The 21,339-nt window shown below is 37.4% G+C and overlaps 1 protein-coding gene across 11 annotated transcripts in view; it reads left to right on the forward strand.

Annotated features, from left to right (window-relative positions):
- LOC140481336 (spermatogenesis-associated protein 13-like) overlaps positions 1 to 21,339 on the forward strand; it is a 237,817-nt gene that overhangs the window by 171,792 nt on the left and 44,686 nt on the right. For 7 of the 11 annotated variants that reach the window (XM_072577338.1, XM_072577339.1, XM_072577346.1 and 4 more), the window contains 2 exons: positions 4,564 to 4,926; positions 12,908 to 13,052. In XM_072577338.1, the coding sequence (XP_072433439.1) occupies positions 4,564 to 4,926; positions 12,908 to 13,052 (508 nt within the window). Of the gene's footprint in view, positions 1 to 4,563; positions 4,927 to 12,907; positions 13,053 to 18,390; positions 18,582 to 21,339 lie in introns of those variants that run through there. The other 4 variants (XM_072577342.1, XM_072577347.1, XM_072577348.1 and 1 more) reach the window with 2 other exon arrangements.

The raw sequence follows: 21,339 nt of genomic DNA on the forward strand, positions 1-21,339 counted from the left end.
AAAATTGTGTGTGCACGTGCCACATGTCAAGTGCTGCAATATTTAAGTATGATCATTAAGCTCAATACCCTAAACCCACCCTTCCTCCATATCCCTTGATTCCCTCAGATACCGGCTATAGCTATGTCATTCTTGAAAACAATATTTTGGCCTCAACTTCTGTCTCTCTCTGCCTGTCTCTCTCTGCCTGTCTCTCTCTGTCTCTGTCTCTCTCTGTCTCTCTCTGTCTCTCTGTCTCTCTCTGTCTCTCTCTGTCTCTCTCTGTCTCTCTCTGTCCCTCTGTCTCTGTCCCTCTGTCTCTGTCCCTCTGTCTCTGTCTCTGTCTGTGTCTCTGTCCCTCCCTCTCTCTCCCTCTCTCTCTGTCTGTACTGCTGCATGTAGAACAATACTACTGTGAACAGAATTTTACCTTTTTTTCTTATATTGTCATTATTGTCGTTATATATAAGTAGTTTATATTCTCTTTCATAATGAAGATGTCAGTGCACAGCCAAGATGATGATTACCAGTGTAAACACAGGCAAATCCTAGTAGCCATCACTGGTGAAATACTATTTATCAATGTTTTGAACAGGTGGTTGGGTCACAATGATTAAATATGGTCATGAAGCCATTGTGATAAAACCAGTTCTGTTAAAATTTAACTGGCTGAACTTGCCTTCCTTGCTGTTAATGCTCAAATTATGTACAGTAGTATTATATCTGAATTAGTGATATTAGTATGGTGCATTGAAAAACCAAAGTGTTTTCCCACAAAATAACATCCTTTTCAACTTCTAATTGTTTACGGCTAGAGATCCAAGGGGACTGCAACATTCACTGTTTTCAGTGACGTGTTCAGAACTATTCTTGGCCAAAGAGAATGATGCTTTCAGTAACAGTGCAGATAATTGGGAGGAGTGGAATGTTCTCCTTTTAAGTTAAATAATTTGTCAGAAAAGTTGATCTAAATGTCTTGTTACCTCACACTGCAATAAGTTCCAGCCTTAACTATCATTCAGACTATATTGCTGTTGTGGTTTAAACATATGTCCAGTGTTCATGGGACAATCAATTGTGAAGAGAGGGGGGAGCTAATATTGATGGACCTTTTATTTGTATTGCATTACAATGTGAATTAATTACACAGTTTAAAGAACACTCGGGAACTAATGTTTTATTGCCCCAGTTAAACTAGGGTGGTGAAAGTAAGATGCATCGCCTTATTTTTCGATTTTGCCTTGTCTCGGGAAGATAGCCTTCAGTGCTACGTCAGGTGTCAACAGATGTTGGCGGTCTGGTATCGCACAATAAGCATTTGTGCAAATTTTAATTATATCAAAAGATGCTTGACTCTTAAACTTCACAACTGAGATCCAGTTTGCCCTTACTTGAGCGATATTCACATGCATTTGCAGTTGAGTCAGTGCTTAAGCAATTAGGACTTAATATTGCTTTCATTTTCTTCATTTCCATCTTTATTCTGGAATCTGAAGACCAGTTACGTTGTTCACACTAGGTTTCTGGTTGAGTTTAATGACCTGAGAGCATAGATCAGTGTTGCAGCCTTTCTGATTTATATAATTCAGCGTAAGTTTTTTGTTTTAGGTAGGATTTATTTGGAAGGCTTAATATTTTGGCATGTGATCACCACACCAGAATGTTAATGATTCATTTATTCAAACAAAAAACTTTTCCAGGTTTCATGTCACCTGCACACAAACCTTATCTCCATAATCTCTGAATATTGATGTCGTAATAATGTTTTTTCCGGGGATCTTGCCTAGCATTTTCATTTTAAAAATTGTGAAAACATGGGAGAACTAACAGTCACTGAAATTTCTAGCCCAGTAATTTCCTTTAATAAAAACTGAAAGAACCGCAGGTGCAGTAATTCAGAAACAAAACTGGAATTTGCTGGAAAAGCTCAGTGGGTTTGGCAGCATCAATGGAACGCAATCGGAGTTGACGTTTCAGGTTGAGCGACCTTTCCTCAGAACTGGGGGAGTTTTGAGGAAGGGTCACTTGACCCTTATTATTATTCCAGTAATTTCCTTGCTTCTGAGTTCTGTCGACCTAAGTTTGAGTCCTTGAGGTCTGCAGCATGGAAACAGGCACTTTGACCCAACTTGCCCACAACACCCAGTTTTCACAATTAAACTGGTCCAGTTTGGTCCATATTCCTCCTCCCCAACCCGTCCATGTACCTGTCTGAATGTTTCTTAAATAGCGATATTATACTTGCTCCCACCACAACACAACTAATAACAGGAAATGTTGAATATGGGCAGAATAATGATACTTATCCCTCACAAACCTAACAGCAATTGAAATGGGCTGCAGAAACAGCATTATAACCCGAATTCAAGATAACAGCACTGCATATGGCTATTAGATATGCATACAAACTTAAATCCATCCCATCTGCAAATAGATCAATAATGCAGAACATAAGGAGTAAGCATTAAATATAGAAAACCTCCCTTGCCTCCTCTAAAATCTGAAACTTTATGCTGCAGTAAGGCACTGCCCATGTTCAAAAGTTTTATTTCCTGCTAAACAGGATTTATTTACAACAGGATTAAGGATTGTCTCTGAGCAATGACATTGGATTTATCTATTGAAGTGACCAGGCAATGGGAAGTATTTTTATTTCTAATCCCTGGGAGATTGATTCTGCACTTTGGGGTAGGTTCTGGCCAATCCTTGTGGGCCGACAGATACTAACTTTGCAATTGCAAAACTGGATTAGGGCTTCTTGGGTTCATAATGTAATAGTAGTTTGTGGTTAATGCAGTCATGCAAATTTGTACGAAGCTGTGGTACAAGTTGTGATCTTCCGTCTTTTTTTTCAGCTGTTACTAATTATAAAAGTGCTGCATAGAAAACAAAATCTGCCATTCTTTTCTACATCTTAATGTTCAGTATATTAATAAGTGGAGATTTTGTTGGGAGAATGAGTGTCTTGGAGACTTGAAATTTAGAGAGGGTTAACCCATGACGTACGCAAAACTCTATACATAAAATGGGGAGGTGAGGGGTTTGTGTGGGGATGCTGTTAGGTGTTCTGTTTAGATGTAAAACCCGAACACTTGAATATTTTAATTATTCACTATCATTATGCACAACATGCTTATTTTATATATTTGACTAAATTTCATTTACAAAATACCAGTGGTTATATATAAGATTGAACTTCATTGAATCTTATTGCTTCTGTGAACAGGGATGTGATAAGCCATAAATGATAAATAATAAATTATATCCACCATTACATTGAGGATGATTTGTGGAGTTAGGTTACACACTAGAGGGATGTTGTGTGTCTTGGGCTTTAATTTACAATTCTCCACCAATTACAAGAGGCACTCTGCTGTAAATCTTTACATTTGTATTTTGATATGCATGGTGCAGAGTAGTTCATGGACCGTTATCAGTGTGCGGTAGATATCTGACTTTGAAGTCTTGAACAGTACAGAGGTACAGTACAGTAATGGAATCAGCATCATGAGTCATAATGTTCAAACCTTGGCTCAGTGTGGCTGAATATTGTCAGAAGGTTGATGTGTTTTAATATTTTAAAAAGAAGAGACAAAGGATCAGCATCCAAATGACCACTGTTAATAAGTACTGTGTGGTATTTCAGTGCATGTGCAGGACATCAGTAACTCTGCCTGACCATGAGGTAAGCACTGCGATAAATAAGGTTGCAACAAAAAAAATTGCTGGAGAAACCCAGCAGGTCTGGCAGTATCTGCGCAGAGAAAGCGGATGCTTTCATTTACAAAGTATCAATTTGCTTTCTCTCCAAAGAAGCTGTCAGACTTGCTTAGTTTCTCCAGCAATTTGGTTTTGTTTGATCTCTAGCATCTGCAGTTCTTTGTTGTATTTTAGTCAATAAGGTTAGTTTTGGTGTCTTATTCAGTTTTTTTCTGCCACATATGCATTCATCAGTTACTAACTGGATTTAAAAGAAATGAGTTTGATTGAAATGGTTTAAAGGATTTTTAAAAAAAATAGATCTTTGTTCCTCCTCAGCCTCAACAAATGTTCATAGTTAATAACTGTTAAAAGGCTTCTAACATATGGATAGTATTTATTTTTAAAGTTAATAAGTAACTGCCCTTTTTTTTAACCCATATGTAATTTTCAAGTAAAAGAGTTAAAAGCTGGGATTTGGCCTCTGAGCCCACTAATGCAGTAAACACTCCGATTCAATAAGTACTAGTGGCACATCTAATTTCATCGGAGTCGTAGGAGTGCTGCAATTAGGCTCGATGCAACTGATGTTAATAATGTGTACGGGTCACACCAATAATCACTGTATAGTAACTTAGCTCAGAATATCAAGCGGATCCTATGATTTATATTTTTTGTATTTATAAACCTCTTAATATCTTTTATGTGCAATGTCTGTCTTTAACTATTTCAGGTTTTTAACAGTGAAATATTTGTGCATCCAAAAAAAATGCTTTGCCTCTTATTACTGGTATCAGTAGACTGATGTTTGGAAACCTAGATGTTGTAACTCTGTAAGAAGTAATGCTAATCAGAATGATGACACTCAGTGTTCACATTTGAAAGGTTTCTTCTGAAGATCAATGGAGGAACCAACCCCCTTCCACAGAAGACGAAAAGACAGATGGACTAAAGGTTGGGCAAAGAAGGTGGAACTCCTGGAAAAGCAGGCAACGACAACGACCTCTTTCAGATTATGGTCAATTCGCTAACACAAAGTTTTCTATCCCAGAGAACGGTTTGCCTATTCAGTCTCAAAAAATTGACACTGCAGAAAATGAAGTCACAGTTGTTGACTCCCAACCAGAGAAATGTGTCAGTATTCAGCTCCACAGAAATCCGAAAAGGAGGCCGATCTCTGTAATTGGTGGTGCCAGTATCTATGAGAATAATCGTTCAGAGGAAATAGTGGATCTTCTTACAATACAAGTAAGATTTTGCTGCATCAAAATCAAACTTTACTGCTTTGCCTGCTTTGCCTGCTTCTTTGGCTGAAAGCTTTGTTTCAGTTCTTCAAGAAACTCTGGAAAGGAATGTGAGCTGTTTGCTCTCCTCTGTTCTGAATCACCTATTCATATTCTTGCAAATACCTCTTCGGTGTTTTTGCCAAAAATGACATGCCTAAATAAATTTGCTTTTCTGAGTTGCACTTTACTTTCTTGCCAATTTCTTATATTTAGTGAACTGTTTTACTAATGTAACAGTTTTGAAAACTGCTGAATCTGTAAATCAGATAGCAAACATGATGCGTGTATACAGTTGTGTTGTGTCATTTGGTGAACAATTCACGTATTTTAAAATACAAGTCATGTGAAAGGTTATTGAGATTACTATGGCTTATTATATACCAAGTATCCATAAAAGAAGTCTCCTTTCAGTACACTAACAGTCGGCATCATGTTTTCAGTATTAGGATAAGAATAGCAAAATATTGGTTTTAAATTATCTGTGTGGTGAATGTTTATATTGATGAGAATTGGAAATTTTCCAAAACTCGATATGGTAATCGGTGAACGAAAAGTGCATTTACTGAATGTAAAGCAGAAATTGGCACAAATGTTCCCTCAGTATTTAGAAAGGGAAAAAGTTAATGGTAGGGATATATCATAGGTTACCACATGGTGAAATTGATATGGATATTCTGAAGTGTGAGAGAGGTGTGCCAGAAAGATTAGTGTGAAAACTTTGCAATATTTTGGAATTTTTTTTTTCAAACTTGTCATAAGACTCTGATTTTGTTTTGAGGAAAATCTGTACAAGTAAGTGCAAATGTACATGCAGAATACTGAGAGGTCTGAACAGATTTTGAGAAGATTTTTCCGCTTGTAGAAGAGACTAAGATCTGGGGTGACAGCCTGAGAGTTCAGGGTTGACCCCTTATAATTGAGATGAAGAATTTCTTCAGCTAGAATCATTGGAATTCATTGCTGCAGAAGGTTGTGGAGGCCATGTCATTGAATGCCTTTTAAGGCAGAGATAAGTTCTTGATTAGTAATGAGATCAAAAGTTAAGGAGCAAAGGCAAGAGAATGGAATTGAGAAATTCATCAGCTGTGATTGAATGGCAGGGCAGATTCAATGGACTGAATGGCCTAATTCTGCTCTTATCTCTTTTGGTATTGAACTTAATTTAATAATCTTTCTATAAACAACAGGTAAGCAAATTCATGAGATAAAGTGTTATTGGAATTTAAGTAAATAATGAAGTGGCATGTAATTAGTCAAATTGAAGTAGGGGGCTATTTGAGATCCCCTAATCAGTAAGTTGTTCATTTTCAAGGTGAAATGATGGAACAGAAAATAAAAACTTCGAGGGAATTGGATTTTAGTAAAGCAGATTTTGTGTAGAGGAAACATATTGGACAAAATACTCGTCAAAATTCCTTCTATTGATAATTTGGCAAAATGTTTAGCATGAATACTATACCTGCACCTTTTTTGTACTATTGGAAGGAATTTGTCATTTGTGGGCAAGGAACCTTTGGTATGTTTTTTTGCCCCTCACTCTAATCATTAAAGCCAATCCCGGTACCTTTTACATAATGAGTACAAATAGAAGCCATTTGGCGCATAGTAACTTTGTCTCTGTGAAATATCTGCCAATTTAGTCCCAAGCCATTTTTCCTTTTCCCCCAAAACCCTGAAAATTACCCCAAAATTAAGTATCTTCAAGTGCTTATAAAACTATGCCTTTTAAAAGTTTCTATGGAATCTGATTCCACCACCCTTTCAGATTGTGCATTAGTGATTCCGATCTTAACTTTCTGTTTGCAGGGATGGAGGCAGGAGGTGGGTGTGCTGCAGTGTGATGGGCACAGACAATAGTTTCCTTTTGACTTAAGAATAGTTAAATGCCTAGCACTGAGTTGAATATTTGCACTTTCTTGACCATAAAGCTTTGGGAACATTACAATAATACACTGAGGAACTGCCAGAAACATACTACTGGAGAAACTCTGGCAGCATCTGTGGAGCAAGAACTAAAGTTAATGCTTCAAGTCTGATATGATTTCTTCAGAACTGGTAGGGTTTGGAAAAGTGACCAGGTTTATGCTGTTGACAAGGCCATAGGAGAAGTGAGTGCTAATGGTACAGGTTGGGAATCCTTTATCTTTAGACAAAGGGTGTTTTCAGTTTTTGGGTCCACTATAATCTTTTATGGACTTTTTAAGGTTGTGTGAAAGTTTTTCCATCTTCTAATGGACTCAAAAGTGAAATATCTTTTCCAAGGAATTAAACAGACCTCTAGATGTGCTGAATTTGGCCCTTTTGGGGAACAAAACTTGGCTGAAAGATCTGTTGGGTCTGTTTGGGACAAGCAAAGTTTTCTTTTCCAGAGAACCAGAACTCAGTGTGTCTAAAGGTCAGTTTGGGTCCACTACCGAAAACACCTTTAGGTATTTGGGTCGTTTTGGGTTTTCAGATGTATAAATAATGGATACCTGACCTGTAGGAGACTAGTGCTAATAGTAGGTGAGAGTAGAAAACAGGTCAGCTTGGATGAGAGCAAACCCATGTTAATAAGAAACTGGTGGCGATAAGTGGTGTCATCAAAATGGACCACTGTATACGTGTTCTGAATTTTTTCTACTTTCAGGGCTCAGCATTTGAGTTTAAAATGAGATGATGTTCCTCCAGCTTGGGTGCAGTTGCTCAGTTACCAAGTGTGACCAAAATATACAAGTGTGCATGAATATTAAATGACAAGGTTTCGATGAGGTGTTATGGCTACATGCCCTGCCATCATTCACTGTTTAGGTTGAAATATGATGTATAAAAGATTAAAATATGCTGGAAGACGATTGGCATCTCTAGATAGCCCAGCACTAATTGGCAACACAAGGCAGAAAGCAGAAGATTGACACAAAGATATGGACCTAGACACTCTTTTTGAAAGTCGATGCAGTAAATTAAATATCTGAAGAGTTTGAGTTTTATAGATCAGAAATTCTTGAAAGTTGGTTTACTTTCTATACTGAGTTGATTACCTTAATTCAGATGGCATTTGAGATTTTAAAGTTGGCTTCCAAGTCCTTTGTCAGAAGGAAAATGCATATTGATGACTCAGCTCCTGATTGCTACCCAATTTTCACTGAAGAAAACTGTATGAAAGTGAACTTGAATGTAATGCATTGTACAGTTGAATATTCCAACTTGGCTAACAACAGGAAAAGTATCAATTCTGTAAAGTACTGGAGGACAGACAGTGTGATTGAAGATTATTTAGTCATTCCTCCAGAGAATTGAAGAGAATGTTGCAGGGTAGAGAATTACCATGTGGAACAAAATTAATGTGCTTTATTAGTTTAATATTTAATATTCAGCAATTTTTTTCCCCTTTTAAAGCCTCTTAAGCTGTATGTAGCATTTAAGAAGTGCAGTGTTAATTCTTTTTCTTTGTGTGGATGGTTAGCTAAAAGCTCTCAGAAATCACTAATTGCATTTTCAATGTTCGAGGTTTACAGCTTATCAATAAACGGTACACAGGGTGCAATGTTTCAATCTGCTTTGTTTCCAAGGATTTGGAAGCTGAAGTAATTGGCATTGTGTAAGAGCATTACTGCATGGATTTGTATTGTGTACCACAGCACTGCAAGTCAAAGGCTGAATGCACAGTGAAGCAAAACCAAAGTGAGGATTTATTGAGAGTTGAATGTTTGTTTGATGATATTGTAGTTGAATGGGTTTGGTGGAGAGTAGTTTTTTTTTCCTTGTTGAATAGAGCTCTCAGCTCATATTTTTCTTTTTTATAACTACAAGAGACACCTTTATGTAACTTTTTTTTCTAATTTCAGAACGAGGAAGAATTTTGTTTACATGACTTCAGTAAGGCATTTAACACGTGGTAGACAGGTTAGCAAGGTTAGGCCACATGAATACAGGGAGAACTAGCCAGCTTGGTACAAAATTGGCTCAAAGCTAGGAGACAGAGTGTGATGGTGGGTTGATTTGAGGTGGAGGCCTATGACCAGTGGTATATGTCATAATGATCGATGCTGGGTCCACTGACTTTTTTCATTTGTGTACGTGATTTGGATGTGAATTGTTTTAACTTAGTGTTTATAAAATGCTGGGGGAAGGAATAGCATTGTGTGGTCCCTTCAAAAGATGGGGTTTTTTCTGTGCTTAGAGATTTACAATAGATGTCTGCAAGTAGCAGCTTGTAAGCATGGGAAGAACCCAAATTGAAACATTTGTATTGAAAGGCCATTCTTAGCAGACCAAGCAGCAGTTTTACCAAGACAACAGTCTTTTGAATTTAGCCAATCAATTTGAACCTAAGTGCTTGTATACCAAAAAACTATTAAATTTAAATTTGATGGTTTTCACAGCAAAAGACCAATCTTATTGCAAAAAAATTGATATGTCATCACGGGTATTAAAGAAGGGGAGAGTTGGACAAAGACCCCAAGCTAATGCCATCTGCCAGAGTTAACAGACCTCTGCTCGAGAGAATTACTGACTCTCTCAGCATCCTTTATGCCTTAGACAAAAACGCTATCTAAATAACAATGGTACCAACGATACGATCAGTGAATGCTCCTGATAAAGTAATTGATAGAGAAGGCATAGAACATTCTGGAAGACATGTAACCTGGCTGTAATTTTGAGAAACTAAATTCTTTTTTTTTTAAATGAGTGGGACTTGTATTTGTTGGAACAGCATACCATTAGAATTTTGTTTTATTCAGGAATAGTTAGTAGTTAGAAGGGATTTATTCGGCTTGTTAATAGTTCAATTAATTTGTTCATGGTTAGAGTTAGATAAATTGTTATTTGTTGATTTTAAAGTGAGTGTCAGGGATTTATTTTATTTAACTACTAGAAGTTTCTGAAAAGCAGGTTACACCACTTTTCACATTGTTTTTACAAAATACAGGGCGAGGTATTCCTCTTTCGATGTTTCGAGGTTTTATTCCTGACAGAGGGGTCAACCTCCACTTTATAACACAACATAGGAGATATGGTTAATAAGTTTGACACCAGATAACACCAAAATTGCTAGTGCAGTGGACAGCAAAGAAAGTTGCCTTTTGATTACAGTGGAACCATGATCAGTTGAGCCAATGGGCTAAGGAGTGGCAGATGGAGTTTAATTTCGATATATGTGAGGTGCTACATTTTGGGAAGGCAAATCAGGGCAAGACTTACACACTTAATGGTAAGGTCCTGGGGAATGTTACTGAATAAAGAGTTCTTTGGGTGCAGGTTCATAGTTTCAGGTAGAGTCGCAGGTAGATAGGATAGGAAAGAAGGCATTTGGTATGCCCGCCTTTATTGGTCAGTGCATTGAATATAGGAATTGGGATACCATGTAACAGCTATACAGGACACTGGTTAGCCCACATTTGGAATCTGCATGCAATTCTGGTCTCCCAGCTCTAGGAAAGATGTTGTGAAACTTGGAAGGGTTCAGAAAAGATTTACAAGGATTTTGCCAGGGTTGGAGCGTTTGAGCTAGAGGGGGGAGGCTGAATCAGCTGGGGCTTTTGTCTCTTGTGTGTCAAAGGTTGAGGGTGACCTTTAGAGAAGTTTATTAAATCATGAGGCGCATGGATAGGGTGAATGATCAAGGCCTTTTTCCCCAGGTAGTTAAGTCCAAAATTAGAGTGTGTAGGTTTAAGGTGAACAGGGAAAGGTTTAAAAGGGACCTAAGGGGCAACAACTTCACATTGAGAGTGATGCATGTATGGAATGACGCGCCAGAGGCGATTAAAAGGCATCTGGATGGGTATATGAATAGAAAGGGTTTAGAGAGATATGGGCCAAATGCTGGCAAATGGTACTAGATTAACTTAGAACATTTGGTCAGCATGGACATATTGGACCGAAGGGTTAGTTTCCATGCTGTACATATGAGTCTGACAGATTTAAGTTAATAGTTTGTGTTGAAAGTAAACCTAAATTACCTTCTTGCACCTAAATAATATTACATTTACATCATAATGCAGCATTGGATATTCCCAAGTAGTTCTCTAATTCTGTTGTCTTTCAGTCATTTCTCTGTTTGGTGTTCCTCCAAATATAAATGATCTACCAAGGAAAAATATAAATGTTTTCCCTTACCTTTCCTAAAAGGTGGGATTGATAGATGGCTATTAATGGGATTTTGGTGTGTCACAAAAAGTATTCCTAGTTACCTTCACTTTATATCAGAAAAATGTAAGAATTTTCTTTGAGAGAATTTAATAACTAGCTGTGTTATTTTATTAGGAGCCCTTTTCAGGCTCAGCCATGCACTGGTATGCTGCCAGGGTGCATTAATGTCAGGATAAAATTTATTAACATGACATTACTTGCAATTATCTTAAGCAAATTAATGATGTCAAACAGAATAGCAGCATCAGTTTACCTGCATTAATGTTTTACCTGGAATTAAATGTTCATATTTAGATCAGGTATATTGGCAGAGGCAATGTTGATTTATCTGTTTACCTAAAGTGTCATTACAAAGATGAGATTTATAAGATTGTTGTGTTCTAGAACTCTCATTCTAATTTAGAGTGAAATGTAGGGAGTCATGAGTTGTGTTCTGAAGACAGTTTGACAAAGTGCTGAGGTGATGTGGCTGTTAAAAATTGAAAGGTGTATCTGAGTTGTTTGCTGCAAAGAAGAGATAAGATGTTCACACTTGGAGAAAATGGCAACATCATCTTCGTTTGCTGTGGAAATGGGCTTTGACTGGGAAAGTGTGTTTCTAAGGTGTCCCTGAAACTCCCCATCAGTCTTGGGCAGAATTGGGAAGAAGGGGAACAGCTAGAAACTGCAAATACTCTATGGTTTGCTCTATAGGAATGTCGATGAGAGCTCCCTGCTTGATCAAAATTACAAAAGTTGAGGGTTTAAAAGGAGGTTGGAATGTTTGCCTTGTTCTCACTAGAGAGAGAATCACCAGGAAGAAATTATGTCAGTGGAAGACAGTCAGGAGTTAAAAATTAAAAGGCTAGTAAAGGAAAGCAAACCTTTGGTAGTGAAAAATCACTTTGGACTGAAAATTAAGAAACCACTTAAAAGACGGTTCGCTATACCTATGAAGTGAGTGTTTCAGTTATGGTAGAAGTAAAAAGGAAAGTTCTATTCTGTATTTTAAGGTATAACTGGACTACAGCAGCAGAACTGGTTGTTTACAGTAAGTCTTAAAATGAAATCTGTGTCATCCTTTCAGCTATTTAAACAAGTTTAGTTTGTTTTTAAATTTAACAGTCTCTACAGTATATACCATATAGGCCTGTGCTTCCCAAGTTTTTTCCCATTGACTCCCATTTTGAGGCTTGAAAGTAGTTGCAATCCTTCGGTGAGAATTCAGAGAGCAGGGGTGTGTTAGAAAGGGGTGCAGGTGTTCTAGCTCAGTCCCCTGGCGGCCATTTGCTCCTTCAGAGCTTGCATATCCACTTGTAGCCCTAATCTCCACTTCAGGAAGCTCTGATATTGGATTCTTAGGAATTTCAATTCTACTTTATTATCCATTAAGTCTCAATTTATGAATATAACAGAAGTATAAATCCTTTGGTAATTGGATTTACACTCTTGGTTCAGTAAGAAATAATGTAAACCATTGCAATCTTAAAATGATTGAATAATATACCTTGAGCTTGAAAGACTCTCTTCAAACCAACTTCAAAATGATATCACATTGAAATCTCAAGTGAACGTATATCTAAGGAGCAGGAGAATCGACGTTTCGGGCATAAGCCCTTCTTCAGGAACATAGATTCTCCTGCTCCTTTATGCTGCCTGACCTGCGCTTTTCCAGCAACACAATTTTCAGCTCTGATCTCCAGCATCTGTAGTTCTCACTTTCTCCTGAATGTATATCTATAAAATTAATCTTTTAGCTAAATTATTATACCTCTACTTATGAGCGGAGTTGGTTTTTTAAAACGTAAAATAATATATTTGTTTATTTTCAGCCAGTTGCTCGACCACCCCTTCCCTCACATCAGGTACCACCATACAAAGCTGTCTCTGCCAGACTTCGACCTTTCACTTTCTCCCAAAGCACACCCATTGGCTTAGATCGGGTTGGGCGTAGGCGGCACTTGAGAACATCAAATCGTAAGTAATACATATCTACATCAAGCAGCATGTTGGAATCTAAACTGTAAGCATGCAATAACTTAAAATCCATCTGTAATAAAGTGCACATTTGTGAAAAGTGTACAGTTCTTCTTCGTGACAGATAAGTGATATTTTCAAGGCCTCACTTCATGTAATCGCGTCCCATCCCCTCCTCACTTTGCCCTTGAGTATTTCGTATTTTTGGAATGCTATTATTGTTTCTTAGCTTTAAAACCGATGCAAAGTATTTGTTCAATTCCTCTGCGATTTCCTGATTCCCCATTTCCCCGGCTTCATTCTCCGAGGGGCCTATGCTTGAATTTGGCCTCTTTTGCACATTTAAAGAAACTTTTTTACTATCCTTTTTTGTGCTGCTTGCTAGATTACCTTCTAAGTTTACTTCCTTTATCTTCAATTTTTTTTCAGTCATTGTTGGCTTTTGAAAACTTCCCAACAATCAGGAAGTCCAGGAGTTTAAGGATATAGTGTAGGTCATTTAGGTCTGAAATGAGAAGATATTTCTTCTCCCATGGAGTGTTGAGTTTGTGATGGAAGCCAAAACATTGAATGTTTCCGAGGTGGTGTTAGATATAATTCTTAGGACTATTGGGCTGAAAGGATGTGGGGTGGAGGGGAGGGAAACTGGAACAATTAGACAATCAACCATGGTGACACACTGAATGGTGAGCAGACTCAAAGGGCTACATGACCTACCCCGATCCTCTTTGCTATGTTTCTCTTGTTAACCGTGGGTCTGAATAGGCAGCACAGTGTTTGGAACTACCACTCACATCTGTAGAAGACAGTATATGTTCCCCCTAATTACACTATCACTACTTCTACTTTTGATCCTATTTCCAATCCCAGTTTGAATTGTTTGTACCATGGTGGTCAATTTGCTCACCTTCATCCTCCCTGTTATCCCCACTCTTATCTACACAACTTGTAAGAACCTCTTAACTGTTGAACAGTGCTTGAATGCTACCCTCTGGATCCCTTTACCTGCCTTATCTGCAGTTGCACCCTCCTGTCCCTGATCACAAACAAATTTTGAAAGGTATAATCTGAGGAGTATTACCACCTCTTGGACCAAGTGTCCAAGTGACTTTTGCACTCTGTAATGTGGTACATTTTCTACAACACTCACTCACTCCTCGATTCAAATTCAAATTCCTTGAGTTGCGAACGCGGATTACAGATATGTTCATCTTGGATCACCTTGGCGCTCAGCAGCTCCTACAAGGTGCAGCAACACCTGAAGTGCCATCACTGTTGTATTTTGATTAGTTAATTAATTACTTACTCAATATTTCTGCCCTGTACAATTGAATCCCTAATTCTTCACACTTTATTGTTTTAATGCCAATATGAATCTTATACTTTTTTCTCAGAAAAAAGTGAAGCAAAGATCAGAGACTTTCTCACAATCTGAAAATTTTACTTTTAGTTTAAAAACCAGGAATAGTCGTGAATCCTATTCTCCAATTAGCAGTTTACCTTGTACTTACACTACTGTTCGTCTTCTGATGTGTGAGTCTCTTGATCTGTTTTGCTCCTTTAGTTATCCTCTCCCACTCATCTCCTGCTCTGGAGGTTTGTCTTCTTGCAATAAAACGTAGTTAAAGCATCTCTTCTATTGCATTGAATTCCCACTTTGAACTAAATTCTCAATATACTTATTCAACACCTGTCTGTCTCATGCAAAGTCTCCCTCACACTGTGTGCTTTTTTTTTATTTACTGTCTGATTTAAAATGTCTTCCTTACATTGAGCTTTGAATTACTTTTTTAACTTTATTCTCTGCTACTATAATTCACACTCCATTCTGGCAAGGAATTTCAAGCAATGATAACTACCATGGTTTTACAGGCCATTGTAACTTAAAGACTATTTATTCTAGGTCTAAATCTGACTTCTACTCTATAAAATTGAATTTGACAAAGATCTCCCAGTTCAATCTCTACTTTGAAGCAAATTCCCAGATCTTTAGAAAGTAAATGTAGTCAACTAAAACCACATCCAGAAATGTTGTCTTGAAACCACAAAGGGAAACTCTCAGGCATCTTTATGATGCGTGCTGATCTTCTACATGGAGATACTGTGGAATCTAAACCACTTTGTTACAAATAAGATGTAGGCAAATTTAAGATTGGAAACCAGGATTCCTATTGGCTTATCTATTAAGCAGATTCAAGCTTGAATCACCAATCTTATCACGTAGCCAAAGAAATGAGTCTTTGGGTTTCTGAGGAAGAATCTTTTGATTTTGCAACTAAAATATCAGATGTATAACTTGCTGAACATTAGTTTGTCCAATTTAAGTTTCGCGTTGTGAGATACTATAAGTTAAGAGATATAAATAACCTTGAAGCGATCTAAAGATATACTGCATGATTCTATATTTCCCGTACACTAGTGCTGTATTCTTGCTGAAAGGGTTTCCATTCTAAATCCTTGTTCGTGTAAAGGAGCAAAATAGAGTGACTGGTATGTTCAACAGTATATGGGATGGATTAGTGGGAATTAGCAGGAACATGTACCTTGAGCCCTCTGGGAATGACAAAACATGAGGTAGCCATCCACACAAACTGCAAAAGACCACTTCTTACCCCCAATACAATGCATCAACAATGTTTCTTCCCATGGACAATTCTATAATGGAACAATCTGCCAAAGGAAGTGGTGACAATCTCATAACTTGAAATCTTCAAGATGCATTTTTAGATTATTTCCATTGAGTTTTCATTATAACATCTACTATTTTACATCTGTTGTGCTATCAACAAAAATGTTGGCAGAATGCAGATATAATCTGTGATGTTTACACAACTGAAGCAGAAGCAAAAATTATATTAGTATCACAAAAGGTTATGCAAGGTCATCACAGATGATCTTACATTTAAAAAGAAATTAAGCAGTTATGCACTTTCGTAAGAACAGATGATAGTGGATGTAGGTTGCTCCAGTTCAGCGAGCAAACCTACATTCAGAACCTCAACCTGAGCTACAAATCTTCTCAAAACTCATTAACACATGCTAGTTCTAATGTATTAGAATCAATCAAAATGGTGAAACACTCTACAAATAACAGATATTTTAAAGGCCAATTGAAATTTATTATGGTGAACTGCATGCTCAAGGTTGAGGCTTTGGGACCCAAAGGATGCATAATTAATCCTATTTGGTGATACTTGTGAAGACAGACTTTGAGATGGATATTCAAGTATAGCTGATACTGTAATATTTTTGTTGAGTGAAAATGGAAAATGTTCTTTGGCCCAAGATGTGAAGCAAATAAAAAGGGTTTTAAAAGTACATTAGCTACTGAAACACAAAGCTGTCTTAGAAATAAGAGATAAAGATTGCCTTGCCAAATATTTAAGGGAGCATTCCATTCTTTTTGAATTCTGAGAATAGTTTGCCCATTGGGTATGATATTGATAATTGTTCCCCGGATGACATACATTTGACAAAAATTATTTTTGGTTAGAACCCCTACAATGTGGAAACAAACCATTTGGCCCAACAAGTCCACACCAGCCCTCCGAAGAGTGACCCATCCCCTAACCTATATATTTACTCCTGACTAATACATCTAACACGATGGGCAGTTTAGCATTGCCAGTTCACCTGACCTACGCATCTTTGGACTGTGGGAGGAAATGGGAGCACCTGGAGGAAACCCATGCAGACACTGGGAGAACGTGCAAACTCCACGCAGACAGTTGCCTGAGGGGGGGGGGAAATTGAAACTGGGCCACTAGTGCTGTGAGGCAGCAGTGTTAAACACTGAGCCACCATGCTGCCACCTTGTTAGTATAGAAGAGGTGTGAGAAAGACAAACAATCTCTGAGCCAAAATGGGCTGATGCAAGTTATCAGTTGTCGGATTGCTTCACAAAATATAATATTTGCACAAAGAAGCTGTTAAAGGCAATTGGAAGTGAGTACGATGTAATGTACAGAATATGGGAAGTCATTACTTTTTTCTCTTTTCTCTGATTTGTATGTGCAACATTGTGTGGTATAAAGTTTTGATGTAAAGAAAGGAGAATGTTAATTGTATATTAGTTTTGTCATAGAGGTAATGGGTACATAAGATGGCATTGATGAAGTACTATTAACTGCAATAAAGAAATGCTCATCCATTCTCATATGTTCCTGGAAAGGGAGCATATGGCATCCCATTGAGGCCTGCCATGACTGGTGAGTACGGCAGGAGCTGGAGTGCTTGACATTGCATTGTCAATTTTACAATGTCAGACTTGTCCAGAAAGTTACAACTTTCCCAAAGGTGATCCAAATTACAAATTGCTCCATTCAAACTAATTTTATAAGTTATAATTTAAGAATGGATATGTTGATTTAAGTGTTCCAAGACCTAGATTTGCAATTACGTAAAGTGTGCATTGAATACTTTTCTATTTATGTAACTTTGGTGTCCCTAATCTCAAGGTGACTTTGGGATATTAATTACTTGTGTCTGATAAACTATGGTCTAGAAACCTTTGAATAATCAGATTTTTTGGAATGCAGAAATTGATTTATAACAACGCAACTTGAGTGGTTACATCTCTTTGACTCTTTGGATAAACACAAACAGTACATTGTTAGAGAAGAGTTAAAGCATTTTCAGGATTCTGTGTGAAGACATTAATTCATTTAGTGTTTGGAGATTTAAGTTATTTGCTGTAACTTGCACTGTAAGGATTGTCTATATAATTTGGATAAAAGTATGTTCTGTTTGAACTGCAATTTGTAAATAGGTCTCTGTCAGTTTGTTGCAATTTTGGAACTGATGTTAAGTGAAATGTAAGTGTAGACATCAGCTTTTTATTTTAGAATCAGAGGAGTTGTATGCTGATGAAGTATCATTAATAATGCAGTGTAGCATTTAACTGCTGCTTCCTATCCAGCTGCACTTATGCTTGTGACAGTCAGGTCTTTACAGGGAGCTATTATCTGGTTGCAATAGATGTTTAGAGGAGGAGGAGGAGAGGGGGTTTCTGAGCATGAAGAAATTTGGCTTTTAGATGAGGGATGTTTTTTGTTTAACACACAATTTGACTTTTTTTATTTTTCATAGTAACAAATCCTGACCAGTTCAAAGGTTTAGGAGCTATTTAGAAATTTAGTTCTAAACTTTCAAATATTTTGTTCCCTATTTCCTTAGATACATTATTACTTCAAAAGTTATTCTCCACTACCCATTTCTTGGCTATTTTAGCTGTTTTTTTTCATGAAATAATCTCCCTTGAGCTACCCCATGACATCACAGGAAAAAAAATTGTAAGTCGTCGATATATAGTGAGCAGTGGACTGTTGGTGTCTTGCCTGATGAAGCTGACAGGCAATCGACCCAATGAATAAGCCATTGCAGATATTCAAGTAAATAGCAGTTCCTATGCAAGGAAGCAACAGCAATGCCTTTAAGATAAATCAGCTGCTTTGCCTTAAAATTCATACGCCAGAATGGTAGCCAGGGGAGAATTGACAAGATTTTGGAGTCTAGAGAGCCTGCAGCTTGGTATGTATGGTAAAAAGATTACTGTTGATTTGCATGAAACTCTGAAATGAATGCTAGAGCTCACATGGAGAAGATATTTCTCATTTAAAATGGAACTCTGAAGTGTGAGGAGTATACTTTTAAATATTGTATTCTGAATTTTCACTTTCAAAGGAATAACTTCAGAAAATTTAAGACCTAAAGATAGAAATTTATAAAGTGTTCTGTAATGTACAATTTGCTCTTGTAAATTGCAAGTACCGATGACTAAGCATATCGCTACGTGACATTATTCTGACTATAGCTTTGTTATTTGAAAAGAGAAGTAACTGAGTCCAGTCCAAAATTGAGAGAAGAATAAAGGTTTTGAACTTCATTTTAAATATGACAGCATCAAAAATGTTTAAATGCAGTTCTTAATATCACAATTCAAAATTTCTTCTGTCTTAAGGTTTTTTGGCAAACATTGTAATTTTTGGGAAGCTCACACCCTTTGCACTATGTAAATGTGCTAAGCTAATCAGTGTATTCATTTGAAATCATTTGATTTTCTAGTAAATCTGAGTTGTTCTATTTTATAGGGCAATAATGACCAAATCTTGGAATAATGTTTTTGGGCGATAGAGGATGGCACAAATAAATGGATACATTAAATATTATTTTAAAGCAGTGTTTAAATTTAGAGATACAATGTTCTTGTACCCAGGAAGTGAGAAGAGCTTTTATCCTGTCATACTGTGCAACATAATTCTTCTCTTTTGTGCTTAGAAATAAGTGGTTAGTAACCACAAAAAAAAATTACTTGTCCAGATAATAGCCCTTTAAAAGAATGCATGAAGAGTGTGCCGTTAAGCAGAATATACTCTACGAGAGAGAAGATATTGAACACAGTAAATTTCGTACATAAAATTTGAAAACAAAAGTCTAATATTCTCAAAATTAATTGACTTAACCTAGAGACCCATCTTCACAAATGTTTTTGTTGGGAGTTAAAAACATATGGGGCTGATTTTTCATTTGGAAAGATGGAAACTTTTTTGGGAGAGAATAGAAAGCTAAAATTGGCAAAATTGATAGAGTTTTGGGGAAACTGGCTGCAACTGCAGACATGCATAAACACCAGGAGCAGGAGTATGCTATTCAGCTTTCAAGGCTGATTTGATACCTGTGGTTGGTGTGCCTGTATTCAATCACTTTGAGAAGCGGCTAATCAATTTTCAAACACTAACCTTTCAAATAGACCATTGGTTTCTCATAGTTCCCCTCAGCTTCCTTAAACTCAGCTATCAAACCAATAACTACGTAATGACAATTAAGGGCGCTAAAGCAATCCCAGTGAAAGATGCCAATAAATACTAAATATTCACAGCTGTTTTCCCACCTGCTCGTGGGATTGGATTTGTTCAGAATACTTGTAGCTTTGTAATTTACAGGTTACTTTTTATACTTAAGAAATTTACGTTATCAGGCTTTCAATGCCTTTCGCATCACTTGACTTGGCAAATCAGGTATAGAGTACCATTGACTGTATGAAAGGCAATTTGCAGTCCAACCAGCCATATTTGTAAACTACAAATTCCTGGGCTGTGATTGTTTCATCCAATGGCAGTGTTCACTGGTCAGATTCCAGTTATGGCCATTATCATGCTGTTGGGCAGTGTCCTCTGCATTTGGAGGGTTGTGAGGGTCCTGATAAAGAGGTCTGTTATCATCAGATCAGGACCATCTGAGCAACTGATTGAGAGGTGGGCTTTTGGTGAGAGGTAAAAGGGCTTCGAGTGAAGTCTCTATTACATCAATAATCCCTTTCCCTATCTTTGTTCCCAAGGGCCAGCTGTACTTCACTGATCCCATTGTGTTAGAGAGCGCTTGCAGATAAGTGTGGCTTAGCAAGGCTGAAGCTAGGGTATCTGTCAACTTATTTAAATGGGAGGCATCTTTGCATTCAGTGTCTGTATGGTGGTACTAACAACACTGATTTATTTGATTTTAAACTGTAATGATCCACAGTGCTGACCACTCCATCAATGGACTGTCACTGAGGCAGCTGTAGACATAGTCTATCAAACTACAGTCGAGGAGCCTAGAAAAGTTATTAATTTACTGTGGGCAAAGTTTGAAATGCTCATGTTAATGTGTGAACTCATCTAGCACAAGAGACCAGAGCTCTTGCATCTGCGCAAACGTTTCTGTCTTTGGATGGAGATGGCAGTTCCTCAGGGTATATGTGATTGCAATATTGTCACCCTGTACATGAACGAGGGCAACCACAGCAATTGCAGTAACCTTTTGAGGCACCTTCCTGCTAAGCATCATAAGAAATGTGTTTGTCAACGTTGCACTTGTTGGACTGCAGATCTTAGCTGAATGCATCTACCCCAAATGCCAGTGTGGCTTCAGAACTGGAAAATCCAGGATTGATGTGGTCTTCTCAGCCTGGCTGTTGCAAGAAAAATAAATGTGTTTATCTATCTCACTGAGGCATTTGACCATGTGAATAGAAGATGCCTATTTAAGCAGCTTGAGAAAGCTGCCTGACATAACTGCTCAATGTGATCAAAACATAGAAATTCCATGCACAAGTAGGCCATTCATCAGTCCTTCCAGCCTGTGCTGTCATGCATTCTAATCATGGCTGATTATTTATCTCAATTGCCTCTTCCCACTTTTCTCCTTCATCTTTTGACCTTTTTAGTCACCTGCTATGTCTAACTCCTCCTTGAAATCAATGTTTTAGCCTCAGCACCTTTTGTAAGCTAGCAAATTTCACAGACTTATC

Source organism: Chiloscyllium punctatum, chromosome 9 (genome assembly GCF_047496795.1).
Source record: "Chiloscyllium punctatum isolate Juve2018m chromosome 9, sChiPun1.3, whole genome shotgun sequence".
NCBI lineage: Eukaryota > Metazoa > Chordata > Chondrichthyes > Orectolobiformes > Hemiscylliidae > Chiloscyllium > Chiloscyllium punctatum.